Source organism: Trematosphaeria pertusa, assembly GCF_010094035.1.
Source record: "Trematosphaeria pertusa strain CBS 122368 unplaced genomic scaffold BU26scaffold_2, whole genome shotgun sequence".
Classification (NCBI taxonomy): domain Eukaryota; kingdom Fungi; phylum Ascomycota; class Dothideomycetes; order Pleosporales; family Trematosphaeriaceae; genus Trematosphaeria; species Trematosphaeria pertusa.
Window position 1 is genome coordinate 3,225,647 of NW_022987213.1, and position 14,225 is coordinate 3,239,871.

Below are 14,225 nucleotides of genomic sequence, written 5' to 3' on the forward strand. Positions count from 1 at the left end.
ATGGTGTGTGGAGATCCTATGCATGTGGTATATCTATTAGGGCATCGACTCGCTATCATCCTCACTTCCCGATTCCTCGCTCTCCTCCGCCTGCTGCTCTTCCTCGTCGACTTCTTCGGGTTTACCCGTCATGATGAATGACTTCAGACAGGTGATGCGCGTCCCTGTTGAGTATGTCCCAAGCAACCTGCCTACCTCCTTCGCCGTGAATCCCGTTCCCTTCTCTGAGTCCGCGCCATCCTTGAGATCCTGCGCGTTTAGGCTCCAGATACGCACAGTGCCGTCACTGCTCCCCGTGATGATGATAAAGGCAGTAGATTCGGTGTTGGGTAGTGGCAGGATCTCAAAGTCCTTTACCCGGCCTGTGATACCGGCTCCGGGGCCGCCTATCTGGGCTACCAGGGTGCTTGAGGGAATGTCATCTGCTTTGTCGGTATCAGGAGGAGACGTGATCGAGCTAGTGTCGTAAAGCATGATGCGGCCGTCCTCTGTCGAGACTAACAGCGTGTTCCGGGAGTCTCCTGGTAGGTAGTGCATCTGATGCACCTTCGTCCTCGGCGTCGGCAGGATCGTCGCCTTGGGTTTGCAATCGATTCCAAAAATCACCACGCCCCGCTCAAACGCAACGGCGAACTCCTCGCCCTCCCTATCCCAGACGACTCTTCGGCCCTCTCCGCTGCCGAACCGGCCTTCTCCGACTGACGCCAGTATCTCTCGCCCGAAGTTGAGCACGCCTGCTTTCTTCCCAATGACGAGGTTCCAGAGACGCATGCATTTTTCTCCCTTGCCCACGCTGACCATGAGCTTCATGCTGGGATGGACGGCGAAGTCGTTGACGCCTGCGGGGACTTCGCCGGGTGCTGCGGTGTCGCCGCTGGGTCGGCCTTGCGGCTTGGGGATCGGCGCTTTGATCGTGGAGAGGGGCGTCCAGTCGCGGGTCCGCGTAATAGCTATCGTGCTGTCCTCTGCTGAACTTAGGAGCTTACTCCGCGTGGGGAAGCACAGCGCCGTGATGCTGGATGAGTGGTGAAGCAAAGAGCCGAGCTCCTTGTTCTTGGAGTTCTCGGTGATGGAGGTGCCATTGAGGGTGGGGAGTTGAGGGTTTGATTTTGACTTTGAGGGTGCGGATGGGGAGGTGGAGAGAGAGTAGAGGTTGATGCGCTCGTCGGTGCTGCCGGTTGCGAGAATGACTTTGGAGGATTCGTCCGATGGTGGGGAAAGGGCGAGGCAGCGGATTGCGGAGGAGTGGGCATTGAAGAGGAAGGTGTCAGAGAAGTTGATAGTGGGAGGGTCGTCCGCTGGGATGTCGTCGTGACCAGTCACGAGGGTCTGGGGAATCGTTGCGGTGAAGCCGTGCAGAACCCTCTCGTAGGAACCCGTGATGATCTGGAACGTGGTGGTCTCTGAATCTCCTTCCCTTGCTGTCGAGGTAACGGGTGCCTTGCTCTCTGCTTCTGTCACTGCCTGTCCGTTTGCAGCGCCTTCCTTGCTCTTCCTCGCCGGAGACTCTTTCCGTATGGGCTGCTTTGACGTGGACACAGCATCTTCCTTCCGGCTCTTCAGCGCCTTCGCAGGCCCCACCTCGTCGGTGAATTCGCTCTTCCGTTTTGCCATAATCGCGCCTGGATGCGACTGTTGTGGTGAGGAATCGCAGCAGCAACACGAAATTTTGAGGAAATTCTGCCGCCCCGCTAACCGGTTGCGGCTAGGCAGGAGCTTATCACGGGCGGGCGGTGACCAGGGCGCGAGCGGCCCTCCTTCTCTCACGACTCTTGCGACCCCAAGTCGTCCCCCATCAGTCTGTGTATTGCCTACCACATTTCCATCAACGACATCGCGCCCGACACGCTTTAATCCATCACATTGGCGGCACTCGTGGAAAACGGATGTCGGCCACCGATCGTCGGTCCTCATATGTCCCTCGACGGCCTTCGTGATGCGTATTCCAGGGAGAAAAAGAATGAGATCGCGTAAGTAACTCGCCGATTTTTTGTCGCACCGCGATTCATTTGAATCTACTGCTCGATGCGACACGGGAAAATCGCTTCTTTTGGTTTATTTGGACGTTGTGGTGCTGATATCGGGGTGTGCAGGACTTGCGAGCTCTCGCGCAAGCGCAAGTTGCGCGAGCTCTACAACTACACGGCGCTGCTGAACGCAGGGCACCCGCCGCAGGCGCACGACTGGCTCATCAGCGACGAGCCGGCTGAGAATGAGGCCCGCTTCCTCGACGAAAATGACATCACGAAGTAAGATAAAGATAGATTATTATTCTTCTCCTTCTTTATATCTTTTGCACCCTGTTATCCGGCTTCCACATCGTCGCGGTCGCATGTTGTCGTCGCATTCCACTGACGGCTGCCTGCAGAGGTCGACGCTTCAACGATGCAACTCTTCCATTCCCCAACACCACCCAGCTTCCATCATTGCCGCCTACTCTCCCATTCCAGGCGCTGGCGAAGCCCAACTTTCCCACAATTACGAAGTCGTCGCCCGCTTCTGTCGTCGATACCAGCCTCGAAGAACAGCTTCGCGCCGCATCGGCCTCGCCGTCTGTCGCGACCCAGCCACTACCGCCTGTCGAAGCGCCCGTGCCAAAGGATAGCGTTCCAATCGTCAAACATCCCTCGACTCCTCCCCACGTAGAACCTCCGTCGCATGACGCAGCACCCGTCGAAGAGCAGGCAGCCGACCAGGCTCCTGTTGAGGCACAGCAGCCAACTCCAGCGGCACCACCAGAAGCTCCCGTTATTCAAGACGCAAGACAAGAGGAAGTTATTCCGGATGGACCATCAGTTGAGCCAGAGGATGCTATTCCACCGACGGCAGAGGACAGTGCCTCGCTGGTAGATAGTTCATTACCAAGTAAGAGCGAGGACAAACCTAGAGCACCACAGGTAGTCCATCTGCCCCCGAAAGAGGTACAGGAAGCACGATTGCAAGAGACGGAACGGAAGCTAGAGAAAATCGCCGAGAGGGAACGAAAAGAAGATGAGAAGCTCGCACTACCGCACGCGAATGCGCCGACCGATCTTGCCTCGTCCCCGTCTTCCACTGTTGGTCCATACTCGCAAGCGACTCCTCATGCTCCGCACCACTCGCCCGATACAAGCCCGGATACGGAATCATTCCGTGAACGCATCCCGCCCCAGCCCCGAGATACCGTCCTACTGGATCCTGCAGCGCAACAGGCCAAGGATGACCATGAGCGCGTCTTACAGCAGCAGTTGCGCGAAGCTCGGGAGAAAGCTCGCGCCGAAACCCCACCAACGGACGATGTTGAAAGACAGATCGAAGATGAACAAGCAATTCGTCTTGCGAGAGACGGGAAGAGTCGGCTGGGTGAATCGCAGGCAGCTCCTGCTGCCGGACCGGAAGCATTGGTAGAACACGCTGAAGATATCGCGCGTGAAATCCGACCCGAGGTCGCAGATACTGTTGATCAGAAGGCTACACAAGAACCAGCAGCAGATTCATTACCTACCCCAACCACGACTGCTCCCGAGTCGTCGACGGTGGAATCCGAGGTGGCCGAGAGCGCTCCCGCGAAGCCTCACCAGCTGGCGCCAGTCGAACATCCCACCCCACCTGCCGATGTCGATGTTGAAATGGATGACGCCCCACTTCCGGTCAACGAACAGCAAGTGGCTCCACCTCAGCCTCAACCTACCCGCCCAGAACGCATGACAACCCGAGTTTCATCAGGAGCGATTCGACAAAAGTCTGTTTCCGAGATCATTGGCGAGAAGGGAGACAAGGCTGCGCCCGAGCCAGTCTTGACACCTCGTTCGAGGAATCTCTCAATCTCCGCCAGTCCTGTGCGCCCTCAATCCCGGGAGCAAAAGCAAAAAGGAGTCTCGACCGTCATCTTCGCGAAGCCGGACACCCACCGCACTGCGAAAGCGCTGCAACTCTATAACGAGGACTATGCATCGCTTCAAGGGGCATCGCAGGATTCAGGTAGGGATTATCTCCAGGGCTTGTTCCAATATCAGGCACACCATCCGCCACGATCGGCACCTCTACAAGAGCTAGTGGCGTCTGCAAGGAAGACACTATCGACTGCCGGCACGCTTGCCATGATCAGGGAGCAACAGGATTATAAGATCCTCAAGAGGGTGTATCAGCTGCAAAATGCCAACCGGTGGTCCCTGCGCCAGCTACAGAAATCCCACGAACCCGAACGCCCGACCACGCATTTGGACCACCTCCTCGCCGAGATGAAGTGGATGCAAACTGACTTCAAGGAAGAAAGGAAATGGAAGAAAGCTCTTGCTGCTACCTTTGCAGAGTGGTGCGCCGAGTATGTCAACAGCGGACCCGAAGAGCGAGCGTCCTTGCGCGTAAGGGCCCGTATTCCCAAGCCAGCTCGACGCGATGGCAATGCCGACGAGGATATGAACGATGCTCCCACACCAGACCTCATTCATTCGGGTGCAAATGAGACAGAAAGTGAGTCCTTCGCAGACGACGAAGAGCCCCTTTCTCCGTTTGGCACCAACCCCCCTGCTGGTCTTTTCTCGCTAGGGTTCAACGACGTCGTTATGAAGATCGATCGAACGCCTGCCAGCGAAGCTATGCTACGAGAGCTCCCGATGTACGAGCCGATAGTTGAAGGATCGAACGATGTGACCCCCTTGTCGTTCGTCGAACCACCTATCCTTCCTGTCTCCAAGTTTGTCACGGGAAAGCTTGTTTCGCAAGTAAGGGGCCCTCCAAGGAAGCGCAGCCGATACGAGTACGATTCCGAAGACGAGCCGTCGACGCCACCTAGCCGATCTGGGACTTCTGCCGAACACTCAATGCCCTCTACACCTGGCCGGAGACTTTTCCATCGCAACGATCTACCGCCGGAGATGACGGACGTTGCTCTATTCAACCCAGAGAATAGGCATGTTCGCGACCGGCTACAGGCCGCGCATCAATTCCGACCTCCAACGGAATATCCGATGCCTTCGGTGGCGTTCTTCGAAAATCGGAATTCCTCGCAGTGGCTCTGGGAAGAAGATCAGAAGTTACGGGCGTTGGTCAAGGAGTACACGTTCAATTGGTCTCTTGTTTCACAGCAGCTTTCGCTGCCGTCCTTGTTCGTTTCGGGATCCGGCCGACGCACGCCTTGGGAATGCTTCGAGCGCTGGGTACAGCTGGAGGGCTTGCCTGCCGAGATGTCAAAAACTCAGTACTTCCGCACATATCAGAGTCGACTTGAGCAAGCTGCAAGGACCGTTCTCGCACAGCATCAAGCTCAACAGCAGTTGCTGCAACAGCAAGCGCAAAACGGCCAGAGTATTTCAGGGCAACCACGACGGCGCACCACACAGCCTATTCGTGTTGAGAGGCGGAGAGAGAACAGACACCTCGCCATCATCGACGGAATGCGGAAGTTAGCGCGGAAACGCGAGTCGATCGCGCATAAGCAGGCGGAGTCACAGAAAGCCGCCGCGCTAAGGAAGGCGCATGAGCAGACCCCACTGAAAAATACCGTTCAGACTCCTCAAGAAATGAGTCGCATCAAGTGGGAACGAGAGGAAAAGGCGAAGCAAAGGATGCTCATGCAGCAGGAGATGGCCACGAGAGTAAGTGGCACATTACTGTTAAACGTCGTTGGGGCTGACATGGTGCAGCAAGTGGCAGCGCAGCGTCAAGCGCAAATGCAAGCCCAAGCTGCCGGTATGGCTAACGGTGCCAACCAACAACAGCGCAATGGAACGCCCGGAAATAATCCAAATGGTCCTACGCCGATGGCTACTTCCAATTCTCAACAAGGGCATAGCGCTGCTGCTACCAATGCGGCTATGGCCGCTCGAGCGCAACAAGCTCAGCATGCGATGCAAGCGAACTTTCCCAACGGAAACATGTCTGGATTGGCTATGGGTTCCTCGGGCGTCCCACAAGCTCAGATGCAGCCCAATATGCAGAGCTCCCAGCGAATGCCTCCACCGGATCAAGGACGAATGCTGATACAACAAAGGGGCCAGTATTCGAACACTAACCAGCATCAATTCCAGCTGCAGCAACAGCAACAGCAGATCAACCTGGCCAGCAACCTTGCCCAAGGCATAACAATGAACGGGATGACCAACGCCAATATGATGGCCGCCATGGTTGGACAGAACATGAACGGAAACATGAGCACGACAATGAATGGAATGACCAACAACGCTGGGTCTCCTCGGATGAACCAGGCCAACTCCAATATGCAGAGCCCAGCGCGCCCCTTGTCTAGCGGCCACATGCCTCAGCTGTTACAAATTCAAAATAATCTAAAGGTACAACATCCGGAATGGACCCAAGAACAAGTCCAAAAGGTTGCTTCTGATCATCTCACTCGGTTCCTGGCTAAACAACGCGCACAGGCAATAAACGCAGCCGCTGGCTCCTCTGGCATACCCAATTCCCCGCAGATCGGTAACAACGTATATCTTCAAAACGGCGTCATGGCCAACAGCCCTTCTCCGAGTGCGGTCCAGAACTATCAGCAGCAGCTCGTTCAACAGCAACGGTTGATGAGCCAACAGCGCGCCCAGCAAGCAGGCAGTCCGGGCATGAATGCAAGGCCACCGAGCAGGAGCGCGACACCGCAGAATCCACAATTGCAGCAGAGCCCGGGTCTGCAACAAGCTCAGATCAATCGGAACTAGGAGTCCACGCCCGAAGGGAAGCCGATTGAGCAGCAAAGCGCTACCGAAGAGGACCGCGAGAGCCAGGAGTCCACGCGCGAAAGCAAGCCGATGAAGCACGAGCGCACGACTGAAGAGGACCCTACTTTTGGAGCAGCTCTAGAGGGTCCGCGACCTTTCGCCCCCTGAACTGTATATATCTTTTTAATGACCCGTCATTTCATTCATTTCGTCATGAGCGCATGAAGAGCAATGGAGGCGCTCATCGGATATCGGGGATCCCGCAAATGAGGAGTCCCCAATGAAAGCATGGTGTTCTGGGCGTTCTAGCGTGTTGCGATTCGTTTCGGGAGGCTGGTGGGCATGGGCGGTGTGTCATCACCTTTGGGCAGGCTTCTTAGCCCCGTTGGGCTGGTAGAGCTCATTCTGAATATCATGGTTGCTCGATGAAGGTCGAGTCGACGAAGCAGCGTCGCGCAGATTGATTTGTCTCCATCGTCTGCCGTCTATGTCGTGAACGGTGAAGCATGAATGATTTCTGCCAGAGACGTTCGCGTTCAATGGCTTCACCAAAGTCATGCCGATTACGAATCAACAATGGCTATAGGGCTGAATGGAAACTGGCAACGGAATGTCGGCGTCACAGATATCCAGACAAAAGGTCATGGTGGGCTAACCTCCAGTAATTCGTCATACTCTTCCTATCGTAGGATCGGCGGAAACCCGCGGTGGGGATTAGAGCACCATTCTCACCTTCAACTTATCCTCCTCGAGAATTTCATCCTTCATACTCTCCAGCTTGTCGACGTCCCACGTTGCGCTCACATATCTCCCCGCAAGCCATGTCCGCGCGGCAGCGGTCAGCCAGACGCAAAATCCACCGCAGAGTTCCGGACTGTCTTTCAGAACTACAAATCGCACAGGTTAGCCATACATCCGTCCGCGTACTTCCAGATCATCTCGCACAGAGCGACTCACAAGGTCTTATCTGCTCGATCCCAAGCCCCATATCCGTCGGCACGCCTCCAGGATGCACGGCCACAGCGTTCACGCCCTGCGCGGCATACTCGACGTCCACGAACTCGGTGAGGCGGAGCACGGCTAGCTTGCTGAGCTGGTATGCGGACGCGCCCGTGAAGACGGTGTGCGCGCCGATGCTGCAGATGTTCACGACGTCCACCGTCTTCGCGGTTTCTTTCGCCGTGGAAACCAGCAGCGGCAGGAAGGCGTGCAGCATGAGATACGGCCCTTTGAGATTGACTTCGACCGTCTGCCACCAGCTGCTCGGGTCCGTTTCTGCGAGCGGAACCCACGGCGCTGTAATCCCTGCGTTGTTCACTAGAATGTCTAGTCTGGCTGACTGGCTCTTGACGCGCTCCGCGCACTGGCGCACTTCCTCGTCTTGAGTGACGTCGATGGCGAAGCGGAGCACTCGTATGCTGGCGTTGATCTTCTTGATCTCGGCTTCGAGCGTGGTCAGTTGCAAGCCGTTGCGGGCGCACAGGATGAGGCAGGATACGCTGGCGTGGGCGTACTGCAGGGCGATGGCGCGCCCGATGCCGCGGCTTGCGCCGGTGACGAGGACGGTTTTTCCAGGCTGGACGAGGGAGGGAGTAGAGCAGGTGGAGATGGATGGGTAGATGTCGGCGTGGAGGTTGGAGGGGCCGGGGAAGAAGTAGCCGGTGGAAGGGGGTGGGGTTGCCATGGCTCGAGGCTGGGACTCAAGGTTGGGAGTGAGAATCAAGGGTCGGATGAAAGGGGGATCAGACAAGGGAGAGGTTGCAAGATTGTATACGAGAAAGGTGTTGTGAGATGTCACTAGAGCAGATCATGGGCTTTTATATCGAAGTGGTTGCGGGCCACCGTCCGGTAGAGCTCCGCAGCTGTCAGGTTACATGATGCTCTCCTCGTAATCGTCCGTCCGCTTCTGCAAGCAAATCCCATACTCCGGGTCATGGAAATTCGGTCCAAGGAGGTTAAGTCCGTCATTTTGTAATGAGGCCTCTCTATCTTAAGTCCGGATGTTCTCTTGGCGGGCGTAAACTTGTATATGGCGTATACTCATGTGGAACGGTTTGCAGGGACGAATCCCTTGCATCCACCAATAAGCTCTTCTGATGTATTGGTTGAGTATATTGAAGACGCATCTCGTTTCAAGCAGCGGAGATAGGTGGTTTGGGAGGCTGAGGGCGGTGGGTGAGGGCATGCGGAGAGGTTCGTGAAGTTATCCCGATTTCTAAGACGAGATCAGATAATCGGGTTATTTAGCCAATGAAGCTCACAGAACCTTGGAAGCACGGAGGCATGCTCTGTACGAAAACATAGCCGAGCACACGTAGCGCAGTTTAAAGAGAATAGCCTAGTCTTGAAAGGGATAACAATCTCGTCCACGATGAAGGGCGGTCTTCACACCAACTATGCAAGTGACAGAACAATCCTGGAAGGGTGGCGTCGACGAGTATGCAGCTGACAATGGTGGAGCGCATTCCTCAAAATGATAGTGCAGTTTCGCAAGCCGATGAGGCCCTTCCGGAATGTCTGTCTTTCAAACTTTCTTAGCATTGTTGTCGCGAACGGGTTCAAAGCGGGAGCATGTCCGCGCCAAGCCCTGGGAAGCTTCAAGGGATACCCCACCATGACCCGCATCAACGCCCTCATCTCCAGCACCCTCCTCTTCCCCTACCACCGCCTGCTCGCACTCCTCTCCAGCCGCCTAGGAAAGCATCTCGCGACTCCGAAACCCATGCCGAAATACTACCACGACGACCCCGCGTGGTCCGACATCGATCCGCTCCCACAGGATGACGGCACGCTGCATCCGCTGGCTGCGATTGCGTACACGGAGGAGTATAGCGAGGCCATGGGATATTTGAGGGCGGTTATGGCGAAGAATGAGTTTAGTGAGAGGGTGTTGGGGCTTACGGAGCACATTATCTCCATGAATCCGGCGCATTATACGGTTTGGTAGGTACCTCCCATTCCGCCAGCGAAAGGCGAGCAGCAATGGCCCCGCTGCTGTCTAGAACAGATAGATGATTACGATACTGACTGTCGCAGGCTCTACCGCGCCAAAACCCTCTCCCAGATCAACGCGTCTCTCCGCGACGAAATCGCCTGGCTCAACCCGACCGCGCTCAAACACCTCAAAAACTATCAGATCTGGCACCACCGCCAGACCATCATCGACGCGCTCGACTCCCCCGACGGCGAAGCGGACTTCATCGCGACCATGCTCGAACAAGATGCAAAGAACTACCATGTGTGGAGCTACCGGCAGTGGCTGGTCAAGCGGTTTGGGTTGTTTGATGATGAGGAGGAGTTGAGGTGGACGGAGAGCATGATTGAGAGTGACGTGCGGAATAACTCGGCGTGGAACCATCGTTGGTTTTTAGTTGTAGGGGGCCGAGATGGACAGGCCATTGGAGAGGATGTCGTGGCTAGGGAGATTGAGTATGTGGTCCGCTTCTATGAAGAGTTATAGCTAACTGTGATACAGCTATGCCAAACGAGCGGTTCGGAAAGCGCCACAGAACCAATGCCCTTGGAACTATCTCAAAGGCATCGTTCGACACGCCCAGCTCCCGATCTCTACACTGAAAGACTTCGCCCTCGAATTCGCGGATATGCGGCGACCGGATGATATCTACTCTAGCCATGCACTGGACTTGCTGGCTGATATCTACGCTGAACAAGAGAGCAAGGAGGAAGCGGAGCGCGCGTTGCATCTCTTGGCGACCAGGTTCGACCCGATCCGGGCTCATTACTGGAACTACAGGAAGAGTTTGCTGGAGCAGGCTGGGACAGCGGCGTAATGCGTAAGAGAAGGTGCGGAAAAGTGGCCCACTGTGCATTGATACCCGGCTGGCGTTGTGTGATTTTTCCAAAAGGCTTTCGGAGGCTCAGTCGGCTCATGCGAAGTATCTTGATTTGAAGCTTTTATGCTTAACTAACCTCAATACTATGCCGATGACACTGGAGGTCTTCCACATGCGATAGCAGTGCATCCCGGATGGTCTCGCACTATGACTCTTCCATCTCTTCTAGGTAACTACTAGCAAATAGCCACTGTTGTATGTTTTTGCCCTTCTTTTTCGTGAATGCAGGCTTCACGTGACTTGCTTTGACCTGCTTCTAATAATATCTCCCGCCGTAGTTCTCCCGCTGTAGGGCTCTAATCAGAAGTGATCCCCTTGCTCGCTCTATCTTTCGCGCCCTGCGCTCTGTACCCTGGTGCATCAATACTAGGGCGCGCCGAGCACGATAACGAAGGCGGGAACTCCTGGCAGAAATGTACCAGATAGCGCCGACCGTCAATAGCCGAGCTTGGTAACCCAAACCACATCCAGCCCTTGGACGCGAGCGGAGCCAACGCGTGCTGTTGTCATGCTGGAGTAATTGCTGGATTGGCCATCCGTTATCAGCTATCTATAGGGTAATTCACGGGAAGTATAGGGTAATCGATACTACCGTACCCCTCCCTGTCGCGATTTTGCGGAGCGGACCTTTCGGGAGGTATATATTCCCCACAGGGCGAACTTCTCTGTCTCATCGACCTCACTCTCCGAATCGAATCAACTCGGCCCCGGAATTTCTACAAGCGTTCAAAGTCAGGGCAGAATGACGGTCAAAGAGAGCTTAATCTCCTCGCAGGAGCAGCAGAAGCCTTGGGTCGAGACTCCACTGAAGGAGTCGTATGCGCTGTCGCAGGCGGCGGGATGGTACGGTCATACTCCTTCGCTCCTCTGCCTTTGTCTCCACCTATCACTTCTTTTTGTTGCGCTTTCAGAGTTGCCAGATTAGGGAATTCTAAATCGTAGAAGCAGAATCTTCCTCAAGCTCGAGAATGTCCAGCCTTCTGGTTCGTTCAAGTCACGGTAAGTACCCAATCCCCGCCCTCTCACTAGCCATATGGGTAGGTACTGATGTTGTAGGGGCATTGGATACTACATCCTGCGCCGCCTCGAGGAACTTCCAGTGGGCACCACGAACCCACATATCTTCTCTTCTAGTGGCGGGAATGCCGGGCTCGCTGCCGTCCATGCGTCGCGCACATTGGGCGTCCCGTGCACGGTGGTCGTCCCGCTATCCACCAAGCCCCTCATGATCGCGAAGATCAAGGAAGCTGGTGCACATGAGGTCGTTCAGCATGGCCCAACATGGCAGGATGCGGATATGTATATGCGGGAGGAACTCATGACAAAGGTAAGCCTACACGTCCCACGACTCCCGTGCCACCCACTGATGGAGTATTCCAGGCTGGCGCAGCAGCCATCTACGCCCCGCCCTTCGACCACCCCGATATCTGGACCGGCAACTCAACCGTCATGCACGAAATCGCATCGCAGATCCCCGGCGGCGCACCAGATGCCGTCATCTGCTCTGTTGGCGGCGGCGGCCTCCTAAATGGCGTGGCGCAGGCTCTCGACGATCTCAACCTCTCCGACACCACGACTGTTGTCGCTGTGGAAACCTCCGGCGCTGCATCTCTCAACGCCGCCGTGCACGCTGGCGAACTCGTCAGCCTCAAGAGCATCACTTCCCAGGCCACTAGTCTCGGTGCCTTGCGCGTAACAAAGCAATCCCTCGACTACGCGCAGCGGCCGAACGTACGCTCTGTCGTGCTTCCGGATGCCGAGGCCGCGATGGGGTGCTGGCGACTTGCGGACGACGAGCGGATCATGGTGGAGATGGCGTGTGGTGTCAACGTGGCGCTATGTTACGATGGGAGGCTGGAGCACGCGCTGGGAAGAAAAGTGAGACCGTCTGACAAGGTCGTCATTGTGTTGTGCGGTGGGAGCAATGTTACGGTCGACATGTTGGCGCAGTGGAGGGGCCAGTTCGGGTATGTTGAGGAGGGGCTCCAGATTGTGCATGGGGTTGTGCCGAGTGATCTCACGGCGCCGAATAGACAGTGAGGGGTTTCTGGGCTATGGGGAGTATGGGGAGTATGGTTCATTTAGGATCTAGGTTTATCTAATTGTTTCTTTGGACGTCAAGACGCCGTGAGCCAATCGAGTTGCCCACCTTCAAAGATTCGCAAACCCTAAAAATGCATTACTAACACCGAGCAGGCCTGACGAGGATAACGCCCCAAGACTACACTCAATTTCAGAAGGCGTACCTAGGTAGGTATATTCAAACCAACAAAAACAACCAACACCGCCGCATACCCCGCCACCGACGCAATAATATCCTTCGGTTCCGCCGTGTCCATAAAAACCGCCAACCCCACCGCGACCGCGATAACGAACACGCAAGTCACCACCAAGCTCTTCGTCTGCGTCGGATGCAACACCATAATCAGCATCGGCACAATCAAAGCCAGCCCGCCACCAAGCGCCATCGCAAGCCTCCCATAAAGTCCTCTCTTCGCCGTCTTCTCCATCTCCTCGCTTACGCCAGCCTCGTGCTCGGGTAGGATGTTGTCGGCGTAGTACCGGTACAGCGACGCTTCTGCGAGCTGCAGCTGCAGCTGTCGCGACGCTGGCTTTGCTTCTGCTTCATCGGCGCCGACGAGCCCTTGACCTTCCTCCTCCTCCACCTTCTGTGTCTCGAGATACGACAGATACTCTCCGACTTGCATGAGCACCTCATTATCCTTGAACAAGACCGTGGACGAGACGCGAAAAGCGCGGAACTCCTCCACTGCTTCGGCTGCGCCCATAGTTGTCAGCCCCTTCGTTCGTGTCTTCCACCACACACACACGGCGTTAAGCAAAAACAGCGAAAGGCTTACGTACTATAGTTCCGTATAGCCTCGCGTATACTATCAATTACCCCCGGACTTGCATAGTCCATGGACACGCTTCTGCGGACGCAGTGTTTAAACAGCGTGGCGCGGGCCCAGAGGACGTTGTTCCGGTACAGGATCTCGATGCCTTTGAAGCCTTCTCTTATGCGGGGGGTTTGCGCGTAGCATGCTTTGAATTGGTCGAAGGATAGGATTTGAGGGGTCTGGGTGGGGGAGAGGGGGGCTTGCTCTTTTTGGTCTGCGGGAGGGAGGAGGCGCGCGTTGGGGGTGTTTGGGTGAGAAGTGACGAGTTGGAGCGGGGTTGTGGATGTGGAGTTTGACATGGCGGGCTGTTTTATTCTGTGTGTGTGACTGTCTGATAAAGAGACGTGGAGAGCTGCTGGGGGAAAAAGTGGGGATGAGCGAGGTTGAAAGGGCTTCGTGAATACAAGCAATGGAGGCGCTATTTGCAGACAGCCAGCCAGCCCTGTATACAGAAGAATTTCAAAATATCTTGTGGACATAATTAGCACAAAAACTCAGGGTGTTTCACACAGTCGGGCCGCCATTGTTTCTGTTTCGAATCCCGATCTCGAAGTGACCGAGTTGGTGGAATTTCCTCCGAGGTACCACCTAGTTTTGTTTCATGCTCCCCTACATATTTGACGATGCTAGATCCTAACTAGGTACGTCGAAGAGCTTGGCTGGGCGTTCAGACTGCCAATTACACCGATATAAGTACACAGTACATCCGCCTTCCCCGACCAAAAGATCAGACATCACGGAAGCCTATATAGCAGGCGTTAGCTATAGCGCGAAAGCGGTGCATATCCTTTAATGCGCCCAGCGGCTAAGTTGCTTTATATACCGATCTA

General features: G+C 55.5%; 6 protein-coding genes across 6 annotated transcripts; 3 read left to right on the plus strand and 3 right to left on the minus strand.

Annotated features, from left to right (window-relative positions):
* Positions 1-5: 5 nt before the first annotated feature.
* Positions 6-1,971, minus strand: BU26DRAFT_514999 (60S ribosome biogenesis protein Mak11). Its single transcript, XM_033827958.1, has one exon. It carries the CDS (start codon positions 1,612-1,614, stop codon positions 37-39), a length of 1,578 nt encoding a protein of 525 aa, XP_033690252.1. The 5' UTR covers positions 1,615-1,971; the 3' UTR covers positions 6-36.
* Positions 1,915-6,641, plus strand: BU26DRAFT_528028 (uncharacterized protein; the record flags this gene model as incomplete). The annotated part of the gene is made up of 3 exons (XM_033830825.1): positions 1,915-1,970; positions 2,094-2,249; positions 2,369-6,641. The coding sequence occupies 3 exons, from the start codon at positions 1,915-1,917 to the stop codon at positions 6,639-6,641; spliced, it is 4,485 nt and encodes a 1,494-aa protein (XP_033690253.1).
* Positions 6,642-6,998: 357 nt separating this feature from the next.
* Positions 6,999-8,478, minus strand: BU26DRAFT_152839 (putative oxidoreductase ucpA). The gene is made up of 2 exons (XM_033820012.1): positions 7,599-8,478; positions 6,999-7,528 (listed from the first exon to the last, which is right to left on the minus strand). The coding sequence occupies exons 1-2, from the start codon at positions 8,323-8,325 to the stop codon at positions 7,356-7,358; spliced, it is 900 nt and encodes a 299-aa protein (XP_033690254.1). The 5' UTR covers positions 8,326-8,478; the 3' UTR covers positions 6,999-7,355.
* A 796-nt stretch (positions 8,479-9,274) lies between these two features.
* On the plus strand, positions 9,275-10,686 carry BU26DRAFT_476010 (protein prenylyltransferase). Its single transcript, XM_033825557.1, has 3 exons — positions 9,275-9,584; positions 9,678-10,070; positions 10,117-10,686. The coding sequence occupies exons 1-3, from the start codon at positions 9,364-9,366 to the stop codon at positions 10,430-10,432; spliced, it is 930 nt and encodes a 309-aa protein (XP_033690255.1). The 5' UTR covers positions 9,275-9,363; the 3' UTR covers positions 10,433-10,686.
* A 271-nt stretch (positions 10,687-10,957) lies between these two features.
* Positions 10,958-12,608, plus strand: BU26DRAFT_515001 (tryptophan synthase beta subunit-like PLP-dependent enzyme). Its single transcript, XM_033827959.1, is given in 5 exon segments — positions 10,958-11,338; positions 11,441-11,494; positions 11,552-11,822; positions 11,876-12,554; positions 12,566-12,608. The coding sequence occupies 4 exon segments, from the start codon at positions 11,238-11,240 to the stop codon at positions 12,533-12,535; spliced, it is 1,086 nt and encodes a 361-aa protein (XP_033690256.1). The 5' UTR covers positions 10,958-11,237; the 3' UTR covers positions 12,536-12,554; positions 12,566-12,608.
* Positions 12,609-12,638: 30 nt separating this feature from the next.
* On the minus strand, positions 12,639-13,557 carry BU26DRAFT_153088 (uncharacterized protein). Its single transcript, XM_033820013.1, has one exon. It carries the CDS (start codon positions 13,282-13,284, stop codon positions 12,742-12,744), a length of 543 nt encoding a protein of 180 aa, XP_033690257.1. The 5' UTR covers positions 13,285-13,557; the 3' UTR covers positions 12,639-12,741.
* Positions 13,558-14,225: the final 668 nt, after the last annotated feature.